General features: G+C 40.6%; 1 protein-coding gene across 1 annotated transcript; it reads right to left on the reverse strand.

Moving 5' to 3' along the window:
* Positions 1-1024: 1024 nt before the first annotated feature.
* On the reverse strand, positions 1025-8894 carry LOC120977784 (olfactomedin-4-like). Its single transcript, XM_040405900.1, has 5 exons — positions 8767-8894; positions 6167-6313; positions 5863-6075; positions 5607-5757; positions 1025-2492 (listed from the first exon to the last, which is right to left on the reverse strand). Exons 1-5 carry the CDS (start codon positions 8824-8826, stop codon positions 1654-1656), a joined length of 1410 nt encoding a protein of 469 aa, XP_040261834.1. The 5' UTR covers positions 8827-8894; the 3' UTR covers positions 1025-1653.
* Positions 8895-15531: the final 6637 nt, after the last annotated feature.

Consider the following 15531-nt stretch of genomic DNA (forward strand, 5'->3'; position numbering starts at 1 on the left):
GTAACACTGACATGGAAAAGGATCTAGGAATTTTAATAAACAGCAAACTAAGCAGTAAAAACCAGTGTCAGGCAGCTGCTGCCAAGGCAATAAGATAATAGGTTGCATCAAAAGGGGCATAGATGTCCGTGATGAGAACATAGTCCTACCACTTTACAAATCACTGGTCAGACCACACATGGAGTACTGTGTACAGTTCTGGGCTCCTGTGAACAAGGCAGACATAGCAGAGCTGGAGAGGGTTCAGAGGAGGGCAACTAAAGTAATAATTGCAATGTGGCAACTACAGTACCCGGAAAGATTATCAAAATTAGGGTTATTCACTTTAGAAAAAAGTCAACTGAGGGGAGATCTAATTAATATGTATAAATATATCAGGGGTCAGTACAGAGATCTATCCCATCATCTATTTATCCCCAGGACTGTGACTGTGACGAGGGGACATCCTCTGCGTCTGGAGGAAAGAAGGTTTGTATACAAACATAGAAGAGGATTCTTTACGGTAGGAGCAGTGAGACTATGGAACTCTCTGCCTGAGGAGATGGTGATGGTGAGTACAATAAAGGAATTCAAGAGGGGCCTGGATGTATTTCTGGAGTGTAATAATATTACAGGCTATAGCTACTAGAGAGGGGTCGTTGATTCAGGGAGTTATTCTGATTGCCTGATTGGAGTCGAGAAGGAATTTTTCCCCCATTAAGTGGGGAAAATTGGCTTCCACCTCAGTTTTTTTTTGCCTTCCTCTGGATGAGCTTGCAGGATAACAGGCTGAACTGGATGGACAAATGTCTTTTTTCGGCCTTATGTACTATGTTACTATGTTATTCTAAAGATTTGGGGGTACTACGGACTGGTACCCAACACCGTGGGCACCACCACCATAGAGACTTAATACGCAGATTCATTATTGCTGCTACTTCTTTTTTTTCCTTTGAGTGTTAGCATATGAAGACACAAAGCAATTTAAAAAAAAAAAGGTTTTTAATTTTTTTAGATTTAGTAAAACATAACATTTTTATTTTTATTTGGTAGAGCTGTAATCATTAAATGTTATTTTTATCATATTGTAAATGCTGTAAAAAAAAACCAATGGGACAATTGTTCTTTTTCCCCCATTTCCCCACACAAAGGTTTTCTTTTGTGCAGTTTCCCAATACAGTATATAAACCATTAATGAATTTCTGTAAAAAGTACAACGGGTAAGGCAAAAAACAAGCTATGTTGATGGAAAAATAAAAAAGTTATGACTTTTTAAAGGGGGGGTGGGGAAAATGAAAATGTTTTTCCATGGTCCATAAGGGGCTTAAAGAAGTCCCTCCACATTTTATCATCGTGTTGTTTTTAAGTGTTGATTAATTTTCCAATCACTGTCAAATTCCTTGAATACACTTCAAAGATATTACGTCGACTGTAACTTCCACTAGAGGGATCATTAATCAGAACATAATTTTTAACTTATTTAGATTTTGAAAAATGATGTTTGAGGGAGGACATTGATCAGTATTTCAATGAACGGAAGCCATTGATTCTGGATTGTGCAGGATAAGCAATAACAAACACCTACATGGAGAAAACATTGGTGGTCTTCTGAAAATGAGGTCTTGATCTCCATTTCTACTTTAAGGTAAAACATTCATGTACATAAGCAGATTCCTAGACAGGTTTGGGTAGTGACTTAAAGGCCATTTTGTATGTGACTAGGTAGCCATCATTGTACATGTAGAGTTTGTGATCATTAGGGTTGTAGGAAAGACTCTGCACATTCTCCATCATTTTGTCAAGGATGATGCTTATTTGACCTTCCTGGCTTGTGTTGGTGTCATACATGTAAAATATTTCTTCTTTTCTGGTGCTAAGGGTTCTAGTGGCATACAGGACCCCACACACTATGAAGGCATTGGTGGCACCAGGCTTGTACTGGGATGTCATCCAAGTCTTCTCTACCACCAAGGTAACGGGATTTAGTTTGCCAATGACAATGTTTCCAGCGTTTTGCTCTGTAGAGTAAATGACCCAGGGGCCATTTTCATCACTGGCTAAGTCAATGTCCTGCCAGGCAGAGGAAGCGTAAGAGAATCGGTTGTTAAAAGTGGCATCTGTGAGTGTCTTACGCTCCACTGCATTGGTATCCGCATTGCATTTACAGATGTCCCTACTGTTATAGCAATTGTAATACAATGAATTGTTGAACATAATTATGCCTCCGCCTTGGCCACAGCTGGAGTAGTCATAATTATTGTAGGCCAGAGTTTTGGTCAGCACCTTCTCTGTGGCTCCTTTGTAGAGCAAGAGATTATCGTATGTGGGGTAATATCGAATAATGTTCATCATACGGCCATCTATTTGAAGAGGGGTCACCCAATGCACATCTTGATTACCATTTGCATAAGAGTCTTTCCCCCATCCTCCAAATTTATAGTTAAATCCTAACCAATTCAACTGGACCACAAATGGTTTACTGACGTTAACAATTCCTCCATGACTGCAGGATCCTAAGGATATAAAAAAATGAAAAAAATATTTAAAACTATAGACATCACTTGCAATTTATCACAATCTGTTGTGTCATTATACAAATTCATATGTTGCCCGAACCAGTTCAAGATTTACGTGGGTCCTCTGGTGGCAAACAAGGTGGATCGCCTTTCTACCAATTCTTGACAGTAGAGCATGTTTATCCAGAGTGTAATGGGGCCACTAGCCCCTCCATAACCTGACATCTGAATGTTTTTGTCTGGTGCTAGTGCAGACTTGTCTATTGCTTATGTCATCATCATCTGATGTCATCTCATCAGACAACAGAAATCCAATGTCGACTTCATTCCTGTCTTAAATTTTTTTTTAAGCTGTAGAATCTAAGTCTCACGCAACTTCTAACTTAGCGAATTTTTCCTCGCCAATGCACATACATTTCAACGCTGTACAGAGACAGGTCTCCGTACACCATTAAAACGAACTTTAGGAACGAATCGACTTCGGATCTTGGATCCAAAGCTCGATTCACTCATCCCTATTAATAACCTATCCTGAGGACAAGTTATCAGAATGTAAACCTAGGCCTTCTAATGCCTGAGGATAGGTTATCATTATTCAGCCTCCTCTTAGTGTACCAAGTCTGATGGCAGTGGCTGTGCTTGGTATTGCAGCGCAATCCCATACACTTTAATGGGATTGTGCTCCACAAAGGCCATGTGACCGTTGAACATAACATCACAGAGAGAGAAATAGGCCACAGCACTTCCCCAAATGCGGCACACTGTCGAACAGCTGATCACCAGGGCTACCAGGGGTTAGACCCCACCAATCTGATTTTAATGACCTAGCCTGAAAATAGGTCATCCATATTGAACTCTTGAAAAATTCCTTTAAAAATGTCCCTAGAAATTACACTAAAGAATGTGAATTCAAGAATTGACATTTGAGTAGAAACTTAATATTGGTCCAGACAATAATGTGGTTGCTTAATTAGGCAAAGATGCAAAAGGTTGCAGAAAGTGTGGTAAATTGCACAAAGTGGAGCATGTAACATAATATTTTCTCACTTCACTAGACATATTAGACACTATTTTCCTTTATGCCACCTCATAAGGGCTTGTGCTTAGGGCTTCAGGAGGAATGGGGGGGGGGGGGGGGGGGCACTTCATAGAGGAAACTAACTGTTCTTGTTGATTCTTTCACCTTAGTACTGCTTCTCCAAACTCATTGGGATATCTCTTTATCATTAACTTTTGTTTATTGTAGCCACAAGTCAGGAGATTTAAGAGACACTGTTTACCTACAGCTAATTTAAAGGCTATGAACATTTGTGGGGGAAATTTATATTCATTATTGCATTTTACTAAGTTTGGGCTTAAAATCTTTTTTTCAATTGGTCTTTATAAAAAAAATTCAGCAGTTTTTGTCATATAGGTTTAAGTTTAGCCTAGCTGCAGGGCATCTTACTCTTACTTTCAGCTGTCATCTGACGTTAAGCCCCCTATCTCTGAACTACTTATAGCTCATAACAGTAATTCCTTCAGGAAGACAGTGTAATGGTTGAATCCCCTGACTTGGTACTGCAGTTAACAAAAGCAAGTGAAAAAGAGACATCAGAGCAGTCAGATGAGGAGAAAGATGAATCCAATATATGACTGATATGTACATTGCTAGCATAATCTGCACACTGACACAAAAGTAGTAAAGCTCCTCAGTATAACTAAAAACATAGTGGCCACAGAGTAAAGGTGGCCATATACCTTGCAAGAGTTAGGGTTCGTTTCAAGTTTGTGCTGTAATCATGGATGCACTTTTATACGGACCACTTTTAGATGATGTCCGCATCCTGTCTCTCTTTCAGACTCACTCACTTTAATGAATGACTCTTGAGGGAAAATTTGGAGCTGGTTGGTGCATGCTATGATTTTTCCAGTCATTGCATGCACCATCCATTGATGCCTTTGGACTTGTGCATTAGTTTTATATTTTACTGGCAGCTGTGTAAGGGTATATACAAATGAGATGTTTTCAGGGGTGGACTGGGAACTTAAAGTGTCCCTAGGAAAAAAAAAACTTGTGGCCCCATGCCGTAGAGAGCTCCAAATTAACAGAAGGTGGGGCAAAATACTGTCCCATCAGAACCATATACCACAGTGCAGCACAATATGTTGCCTAAAAGCTGTCCCTTTGTGGTGGCCATCAATAGCCTCCACCTCCAGTTGTCTCTGATTAAGATACGGAGCAGGGAGCTTAGGAGGTGAGACGCAGACTACATCAGTTGAATTCAGGAGAGCATGTGCGCTCTGCCAGCAGCAGAGGGGAGGGCTTGGGCAAGCCCCCTGGGCATCAGCCCACTGTGAAATTTCCCTGTAAGGTATATGGCCCTGGATGTTTTTAACCACACAGTAAAAATTGCACTAAAACAAAGTTTAAAACCGCATTCAGTTTTAACTGGTTTGCTGCAGTTTTGAGATATGGTTATTTGCCATGGTTTTTTCCAGGTTAAAAATGTAACATAAATGCATGGCCAATAAGCACATCACAAAACTACAGTAATAACGGTAAAACCAAGTGCATTTTCTGGAGAGTTTTTTACCACACGGTCAAAATCATTTTGTGTAGCTGCTGTATACCCTCAAGTCAATAGGCAGCTTTAGCCGAACTAATAGGGTAAAACCACACAGTCATGTTTTTGCATGCAGTTTTGGAAGCCAAAACCAGGAGTGAATTCTAAAAAAGCGTAGTCGTATCTGTCCTTACTTTACTTTTTTCTACGTTTATGATCCACTCCTGCTTTTGGCTTCAAAAACTGCATCAGCAAGTCTGACCATGTGGCCGCACCCTTAGGGGATGTGAGCACTAAACGTGTCTAGGACAGCATAAACTGTAAATACAGCCGTGCATGGCTTCACTAATAAATTGCTGTAAAAATGTTAATAAATTTGGTACATTTTATGATTCCTCTTCGCCTCACACTTTTTGAACAATGTTCAAAACTGTACAAGTTGTACAAGTACAGCTTAACAATTTGGAACATTTGATTACTAAATCTTCCTTAGGTTAGGTATGGTCTATGTTCTGAATGTATGTTGTGGAGATATTAGTTTTCATAAGTAACACAATTGACTTACCATAATTGATCTGTGGTGGGACTTCATTATTTTGGTTCTTCTCACAATCTTCAAGTCTCTTACGCAGTGAAGCAATCTCCCGTCTCACTGCTAGGACATTGTTCTTGTCGTATGATTCTAGTTGGTTCACCATAATGGATATATTATGGACCTGGAAATTAGATATAATAGGACAGTGTTTAGCTTTATCTTCTGCAGTTATGTTTTCCATATTTGTCTATTTTATTATTTTGAACCTCCTGAACTGTTGACCTACCTCCGTATAGAGAGTTTCCACCAGAACATTTGATCCATCCATTGATTCTCGAAGTTTGATAACCAATGATTCCATTTCTCTGATCTCCAACCTAAGCAGCTCAAAGTCTAGTTCTGTGTAGGCTACGCCACCCATCTCTATGACTTCTACTCGCCTGGTCAGGTTCTTAAGCTTTACCAGGTATTCAGTCAGTGTAGCCTGATACCTTTTCACCTAAAAGAAGGACAAGATTTTATAAATGCATCCTGCATTTCAAGAGACTCATTATTGACTGCTAGTGTGCGAGAAATTTTTCGAGTTTTACCTTAGTGATCTCTTGCTGGACACTGATTCCTAGATCCTTGTTGGAAATTTCCAGGATCTCCAAACGATCTGCAGGGAATGTGTTATCTGGGAGGGCAACAGAGCAGTAACAAACGCCCAGTTCATCCATAGCCCCAGTGGTGTTTACCTGTACAAGACCATAATGTAATAGAGGTTAGGTCAGTGAAATATTCATAGTGCTTTTTGGGCATGAGCCCTGCACTCTCTGTGTCAATGCTTGCAGTCATTAATATCTAAGTGGACTTCCACAGCCCACATAAGATATGTTGCAAATAAGTTAATGATGTTAACATAAACAGAACTTAGCCACTTCCCAGACATTTCGGTCTTACCTAGACATTTTTTAACTGTTTGTCTGTGACCTAAGATCAGATGTGTGTGGACACCTGGATCGTAACAATCAGGGCATCCACACACATGTGATCTTGGGCCACAGACAGGCCATTCAAAGACGTCCTAGTAGGACTGAAACATCCGCTAACACTACGGAATGGCTATGTTCTCTCCTTATTAACTAAAATGGGTTTGACAAAAAATATAATAAATATACAGTACAGACCAAAAGTTTGGACACACCTTCTCATTCAAAGAGTTTTCTTTATTTTCATGACTATGAAAATTGTAGATTCACACTGAAGGCATCAAAACTATGAATTAACACATGTGGAATTATATACATAACAAACAAGTGTGAAACAACTGAAAATATGTCATATTCTAGGTTCTTCAAAGTAGCCATCTTTTGCTTTGATTACTGCTTTGCAGCTAAGTAAAGAAAAACGAGTGGCCATCATTACTTTAAGAAATGAAGGTCAGTCAGTCAGCCGAAAAATTGGGAAAACTTTGAAAGTAAGGGCTATTTGACCATGAAGGAGAGTGATGGGGTGCTGCGCCAGATGATCTGGCCTCCACAGTCACCGGACCTGAACTCAATAGAGATGGTTTGGGGTCAGCTGGACCGCAGAGTGAAGGCAAAAGGGCCAACAAGTGCTAAGCATCTCTGGGAACTCCTTCAAGACTGTTGGAAGTCCATTTCAAGGGACTACCTCTTGAAGCTCATCAAGAGAATGCCAAGAGTGTGCAAAGCAGTATTTAAAGCAAAAGGTGGCTACTTTGAGGAACCTAGAATATGACATATTTTCAGTTGTTTCACACTTGTTTGTTATGTATATAATTCCACATGTGTTAATTCATAGTTTTGATGCCTTCATAGTCATGAAAATAAAGAAAACTATTTGAATGAGAAGGTGTGTCCAAACTTTTGGTCTGTACTGTATATTTATTATATTTTTTGTCAAACCCATTTTAGTTAATAAGGAGAGAACATAGCCATTCCGTAGTGTTAGCGGATGTTTCAGTCCTACTAGGACGTCTTTGAATGGCCTGTCTGTGGCCCAAGATCACATGTGTGTGGATACCCTGATTGTTACGATCCAGGTGTCCACACACATCCAGGTGTGTCCAAACTTTTGGTCTGTACTGTATATATATAGAGAGAGAGAGCACTATATATAGATAAGGACTATCATGGAGGTCACATATTGTATTACTGCCCTATAATATATTAACATATGTAGGTTTCAGGAGGTAACTGTTTTAGGAACCATTTATTTGAGAAGGAGAACTGCACTATACCTGATACACATCAGTTGCAAACGCCACCTCCAGACAATAATCACTACCAAGCTGTGCTCTTCCACAGTAATAGTTACTGTTGTCCCCCCCCCCCCCCCAAACTGTAGCCCAAGCAGTATTTCCTGCCTCTTCCATTAGTTACAGCATTGCCCCTATATCACATTAGAAAACACAGCGGTGTCCCCCCTTCCCTGAGTAGTCAGAGCAGTTCCTCCTTCTTTTCCCTAGTAATCACAGTAGTGTCCCAATACTCCCCCTGTAGTCAGAGCACTGCCTTCCCTTTCCCCAGTAGTCACATCAGGGCTCAACTTTCCTCCTATTCTTTATACATGGTGAAGTGCAAATCATGTAAAACTCACTCTGTACAGGAACTCTGTTCATCTTAATATATAATAACAAATAGAGAGCACATTCTGTAGAATAGATAGATAGATAGATAGATAGATAGATAGATAGATAGATAGATAGATAGATAATTAGATACACCTGATATATATATAAAATGGAAAAAGGGCAGCACTCCGAAAAATCTAAAGAATAATTTTTATTCACCCATGTGGTACAGCAACGTTTCTTTTTGGAGAAAGGCTCTATTGTTGAGCTGAAACGTTGCTGTACCACATGGGTGAATAAAAATTATTCTTTTGATTTTTCGGAGTGCTGCCCTTTTTCCATTTTATATTTTGGGCAATTGCTTATTCCCGTTGGGCTTTGCACCTGTTGCTATTGCTGGTTTGGTTGGTGCTGCTTGTTTTTCCATTTTTAAATATATATATAAAAAGCAGAAAGTATATATATATATTAGAATGACACAGTGAATAGATAGATAGAAAGATAGATAGATAGATAGATAGATAGATAGATAGATAGATAGATAGATAGATAGATAGATAGATAGCATTTTCCATGTATTATCTATGAGCCCTGTCAATTCTTTGTACTCACCAGCAGACTGGCAGCATGGCTATGCAGTACACACACAGCTAGGATTAGTAGAAGCAGCATCTTGTCCTATGGAATTGCCTTCTGCTCCTCTCTTTGCCTTGTGCAGAAGCAGCTCTATTTATATAGGCAGCTTTGGAGTGGAGGAATGACCTCAAGGAATTTCCAGATTTTCCTCAGATGAAGCCCCCTCCCCATTACTTCCAGCACACACCCCATCCATTCGGTTTGTACCTGTTGAGAAATCACACAGTTGACATACAGTAGGTGTAGCAATGTCCTTTGGAAATCTGCATAAGAAACAGTCCTGTAGTAAATAAAAGAATAGCATTGTATTACCCTTGTGTTGGTCATCTTCACAAGAACCTGCATTCCTGTCCCGAGGAGTTGAATTGCTAAACAAGATTTGCACAGTGATAAAAGAAAACTGTAAGCCTCGGTTCACATCTGCCTTGGAGGCCCCCTTAAGAGCCCCCTTTGCAGATGCCATCAAAATTGACCAACAAAATAGTGCAGATATCTAGTAAAAATATCCATTTTTTTGTTCTGTAAAATGAAAGACACCACGATGGAAAGCCAGTGGACCTCATTATAGCATAAGGTTGCTTTTGGCAATGGAAGTGATTAAAGCTGATGTGGATGAGTCCTACACTGTTTGGATCATATCATGTTATTGGGTTTAAAGGTTTTCTGTCACCCCAATTTTCGGTATTAAACAGGATGTGAAAATGTCACCTGAATTTAACTCAGCATTTCTTTTATTTAAGTATTCCCCCATTTTCGTGTAATTTTAACTTTTATTATATGCAAATGAGCCTCTAGGGCCAGGGGGGCGTTGCACCTGCTCCTAGAGGCTCCGTTCGCCCACCTCATTTCCACGCCCTTCTGTCTTGATTGACAGGGTCAGGCCAGCGTTGGTTCTCCTGCTGGCCCTGTCTGCCGTGTAAATCTTGCGCCTGCGCCGTCCCATTCAGTATTTGGCGCAGTGAGAAAGGCCAGCTGCGCCAGCGACTTAAAAAGATTAAAATAGACAAATCGCCAGGACCGGATAGCATACACCCCCGTATCCTAAGGGAATTAAGTAATGTCATAGCCAGACACTTATTTCTGATATTTGCGGACTCTATACTGATAGGGAATGTCCCACAGGATTGGCGCATAGCAAATGTGGTGCCAATTTCCGAAAAAGGGTCCAAAAACAGAGCCTGGAAACTATAGGCCGGTAAGTTTAACATCTGTTGTGGGTAAACAGTTTGGAGGTTTTCTAAGAGATGCTATCTTAGAGCATCTCAACGGAAATAAGCAAATAACGCCATATCAGCATGGCTTCGTGAGGGATCGGTCATGTCAGACTAATTTGATCAGTTTCTATGAGGAGGTAAGTTCTAGACTTGACAGCGGCGAATCAATGGATGTCGTATATCTGGACTTCTCCAAAGCATTTGACACTGTACCACATAAAAGGTTAGTATATAAAATGAGAATGCTCGGACTGGGAGAAAACGTCTGTATGTGGGTAAGTAACTGGCTGAGTAATAGAAAACAGAGGGTGGTTATTAATTGGCTTGCACAGTAAAATATAAATTTTCGCAGATGACACTAAACTGTGTAAAGTAATTAACACTGAAGAGGACAGTATACTACTACAGATGGATCTGGATAGATTGGAGGCTTGGGCAGATACGTGGCAGATGAAGTTTAACACTGACAAATGTAAAGTTATGCACATGGGAAGGAATAATGCAAGTCACCCGTACATACTAAATGGTAAAACACTCGGTAACACTGACATGGAAAAGGACCTAGTAATTTTAGTGAACAGCAAACTAAGCTGTAAAAACCAGTGTCAGGCAGCTGCAGCCAAGGCCAATAAGATAATGGGTTGCATCAAAAGGGGCATAGATGCCGGTGATGAGAACATAGTCCTACCACTTTACAAATCACTAGTCAGACCACACATGGAGTACTGTGTACAGTTCTGGGCTCCTGTAAACAAGGCAGACATAGCAGAGCTGTGGAGGGTCCAGAGGAGGGCAACTAAAGTAATAACTGGAATGGGGCAACTACAGTACCCTGAAAGATTATCAAAATTAGGGTTATTAACTTTAGAAAAAAGACGACTGAGGGGAGATCTAATTACTATGTATAAATATATCAGGGGTCAGTACAGAGATCTCTCCCATCATCTATTTATCCCCAGGACTGTGACTGTGACGAGGGGACATCCTCTGCATCTGGAGGAAAGAAGGTTTGTACACAAACATAGAAGAGGATTCTTTACGGTAAGAGCAGTGAGACTATGGACTCTCTGCCTGAGGAGGTGGTGATGGTGAGTACAATAAAGGAATTCAAGAGGGGCCTGGATGTATTTCTGGAGTGTAATAATATTACAGGCTATAGCTACTAGAGAGGGGTCGTTGATCCAGGGAGATATTCTGATTGCCTGATTGGAGTCAGGAAGGAATTTTTTATTCCCCTAAAGTGGGGAAAATTGGCTTCTACCTCACAGGTTTTTTTTTGCCTTCCTCTGGATCAACTTGCAGGATGACAGGCCGAACTGGATGGACAAATTTCTTTTTTCGGCCTTATGTACTATGTTACTATGTTACTTACCTCCTCCATTTGCTCGCGACCGGTCGACCACTGCTATCTTGCTAAAAGATCTGGCTCGAAATTTTGCGCAGCCCGAGATGACGTCATCACGCTGGCTGACGTGGTGAAGTCATATTTCACCACTCACAGGATTTCGGCCGAGATCTTCAATCAAGATGGCAGCGGCCGGCCTGTCGCGAGCAAATGGAGGAGGTAAGTATGATGTTTTTTTGTTTTTTACACTGTTTCAGGTTAAATCGATTCGCTACCACGAAGCACGAGGAAATTCGGCTTTGCAAAAAATTAAATTTAGCCTGAAATTTGGATGGAATTCCACTTCGTCAGATTTGATTCGCTCAACTGCCAACTGCGTAACATGGATCTCCTGGGACCCAATGTAAAATCTATTACGAGGACCACCTACAATCATGCATCAATTATAGTTCTAGTCTCTTTATATGGACACAGGTATCCTTTGGGCAACCCTTAGGCTCCAGGACCTAAGTGTGACTGCATCTTCTGCACCCTATATATATTTGCAAAGATGGTTATTACTCATAATGTTCCATTTAATTGATCCATTGTTTCCTCTGTTTTACAACAGTACCATGCTTGCAACGTTTATATGTGTTGAGCACTGATTTGCTTATTCAGTTATGTGATGCTGTATGTGCATACCCGCTAGCATTTCCTCTCTCCCGGCATGAACAGCTCCTGGAGTACCCACCCTTTCCACTGCTCCTTGCTACTTGTGGATTTCACCATCTGCTTCCTGGTGTTCGCTCCCTTAGGTGCTGGGCTCTTCCCAGCTCTTAAAGGTTACCATACTGGCTAATCTATCCCCAGCCAATGGCAGTGTTTCTTGGGGTATATAGGGCGCCTTTTCAGATGGAAATGTGCCTGAGCAATAGGTTCCTAGCTTGTCTAGTCATGCAAAAGCACACTATAGTATTCTTCTGACCTCCTCCTGTGCCTGACCTCTGACCACACAGCTCTACATTTACCTGGTCTAAAACAAATTAGGGGCTTACTTAGAATAGGATTTGTGTATGGAAATTGCGTAAGATGGTTGCCATCAGATGTAGGTTAAGTAGATCATAGACTCTGGGCTGTTCCTAAAACTTGGGCACCATGCCATGATGTGTCTACAGTCAACACATCATTGAGAATTGGATGTTACCATTTCCCTCGTCAAAGGGCTGTGTCCCTACATACTGACTATATGCAGTCATCACTAACTAACAGTATCAGACTGTGTAGAAACACAAGTACTACTATAAGACAGGACAGGGAAGCCAATAGCTTCTCTATAAATATCCACTGACTCGCAGGTGACATCTTCTCTAATTGTATATGTTCTCTTTCCCTTAATTTCCACCCAGCCCAGAACACCATGATGACTTCTTCTGACAACAGTAGAGTTGTCTTGCTAACTGTCCCACCCTGTGCAGGAGAAATGGGAATTTTGGGGAATGCAGCAGAACTTAGTTTGCTCCAGTGCATAGATTTAGCCAATCATTTAGTCAAGCTAAGATATTCTTGCTTGTTCTGTTGGATGTTTCTGCCCTACCTACCACCCATGTGACTACAGTTAATGCTTTCCTGGCCCTACAATGCACAGAGTGAAATCCACATCAAATTCTCATGTAGCTCATGGACGTACACTAAAGGAACATCTAGAAATAAAAAAATAAAAAATATCTTCAGCACAATGTAACTTTTGGATGCTTCAGTTATCACCACTGAGGGCAAAGCACAAGTGCAATAGTAGAGTATATGTGAACTAATAAGCCATATCTTAATGCATGTAATTCAGGGTAGAAATGATGAAACCTTTCTCATAAATCTGATCCGTTAGCCAATGCTGCATATGATACTTATTATTCTGTTTTGTCTTTATATGGAATCTATTTGATGCATCTGTTTCATCTGTTTCATGTACAATATCCTAATCACTTTCACAATTTCCCAAAGTTAACCCATTGTTTCCTATTGCAGAAGAGGAAGGAGAGGGCAAAAACAAGCACTCTAGACCGAGAAATGATTGGGACTGTAAAATTGCTTAACATATCCAAAAATGGAGTGAAAAAATCAGCCTACATCCCTTTAAATTTTGTAATTGTATGTAGTTCTGGTGATATGTCTCTCCTTCATTGCTTCACCTTTTCCTGACTGCAGACAAAATGGGTTACGAGCAAAAAGCATTCTGTTCAACCATCATTTCCCATGGACTTTAATGGAAAAACTGGTGCAAAGTTGTGGCCATCTCTGAAGTGCATGGCACCCAGTTCTGCGGAGAGGGGAACATTACATTTTAAAGGGGTTCTCTGGGACTTATATATTGATGACCCATCTACAAGATAGGTCATTAATATCTGATCAGTGGGGGTCCAACTCCTGGCACCCTCACAGATCAGCTGTTTAATGTCATGTTCATAGGTCAAGGCTGGGGCCTAGTTGCAGCTCAGTCCCACTCAAATGAAGGGTCCTGGGCTGCAACACCAAGCACAGCTCAGCCACTGTACTATATACAGCCCTGTGATTAGGATGACCCGATGATAGGTCATCAATATAGGAGGATTCCTTGAAAACCCCTTTAAATGTATGCCAGAACCCATACAACCCTTTGTGTACTACTGTGGGTCCTTTCACACCAACAAATAGGAGCCCATATTGAGCTCCAATCATCAATATAGCAATGCGACCAATGCTAGTTAAAAAGAGCTTTTACACTGGACTGTTTTTTGGGTTGAACAGTCACACGAATGATCTCTCATAACTTACTATTGGTCATGCCGCTATTCATTTACAATATTGTCATCAGCACATTACCTTTATATAGGGATGAGCTGCCGACAAATGTTTACTTCTAATGCCGCACAAAGCTGGCCATACACATTAGTCTCTTTATGGCCAAACCCAGCAGGTTGAGCAAACACACTAATATGTGGGGAGCTCCTACTACAGCTGACGATAGTCAAGGGTTGGGTGAAATTAATATTTTCGTCTGATCCTTTTGTTCTCCCAGGAGATAAGCCAATGCCAGAAGGGTCTAGCACCGGCTTTCTCAGCTCTCACCATAGAATAGACATACATGCTTGGCTGAGAAGCCGGGAGAGAGTTGGGAGATATAGCTGTCAGACGAACAACAAATGAGCGCTTGCTTTTTTGTCAGCTGGACTTGGGGCCTTTTACGTGGGATCGTGATAGGGAATGGAGATTTGTACGAGCGTTTATTTGACTGTTATGTCGCACACAACAGAATTTCCAACTCTCAGGACTTTCTGACGTTTGAATAAGTTGAACAGAATCCCAAAAAGAAGTGCAGAACCCATATTTCTATGAATAGATTTCTGGGAAGCAAGGTAAAGTGTTACCAGAAAATTCCTAAACCCTAGAGGGATGTTTCTTTTGATGTAACCTAAAGTTCAAAGCTCAGTAGGATTCCAGTGCAGATAATGGGATAGTCTCTGAGACTCCAGCACAGCTTGCAAGCACATTGCTCTTTATCTCAATTGTTTCTAGGAAATAAAACCACTTGACAAGTATCAACATCAGGCTCAATCGGCTCCAGGCAATATTGCACCAATAGTCCTTCCAGTAAACATAGTCCATCTCAACTTTTAAGATGACAACTAATTAAGAAATTAAATTCTGCTGTTAACGTCCCTAAGACTGGTTTTACACAGGATTTTTTCTGGCATTTTTGTGGGTTTTTACTGCAATTTTTTGCTAACATGATATGTTTTAGGCATACAATGGTAGCTCCAGATGTTCCATGGAAGTCTATACAAAATATTAAACACAGGACACACAGGTGTTTATTGCAGTGAGGTTTTGTCACGCTTGAGGCTTTTTGGGTCAATGGCATTTTTTTTTATTACAGCATGCTTTGTGTGTGGACTTATTCCTACATTGCCTAGAGTTTTTCTCCCGTAGACCTCTATTGTTTGTTTGTTTTTGGCTAATTCAAAAAACCACGTGTAATGTGTGTTGGCATTTTAATGGAGTCTTTCATGGCTTTTATTTTACCCATTCATTTTTCCTCATACAGCTCTACAGAGGAAGTGACATTACAGATGTAGAAAGTATGTGCCTCCAGGCATACCAAAAAAAAAAATCAATAAAAAATTTCAGAAATACACTATATAGGCAAAGTGAGGCATTTTTAGGCTT

This window comes from Bufo bufo, chromosome 8, assembly GCF_905171765.1.
Source record: "Bufo bufo chromosome 8, aBufBuf1.1, whole genome shotgun sequence".
NCBI classification, from domain to species: domain Eukaryota; kingdom Metazoa; phylum Chordata; class Amphibia; order Anura; family Bufonidae; genus Bufo; species Bufo bufo.

Coding starts and splice junctions, on each gene's coding strand:
- LOC120977784 (XM_040405900.1), bottom strand. CDS start 8,826: ATGCTGCTTCTACTAATCCTAGCTGTGTGTGTACTGCATAGCCATGCT. Junction 5,758..5,862: donor TGGAAACTCTCTATACGGAG/GTAGGTCAACAG, acceptor TCTAATTTCCAG/GTCCATAATATATCCATTAT. Junction 2,493..5,606: donor CCCACCACAGATCAATTATG/GTAAGTCAATTG, acceptor TTATATCCTTAG/GATCCTGCAGTCATGGAGGA.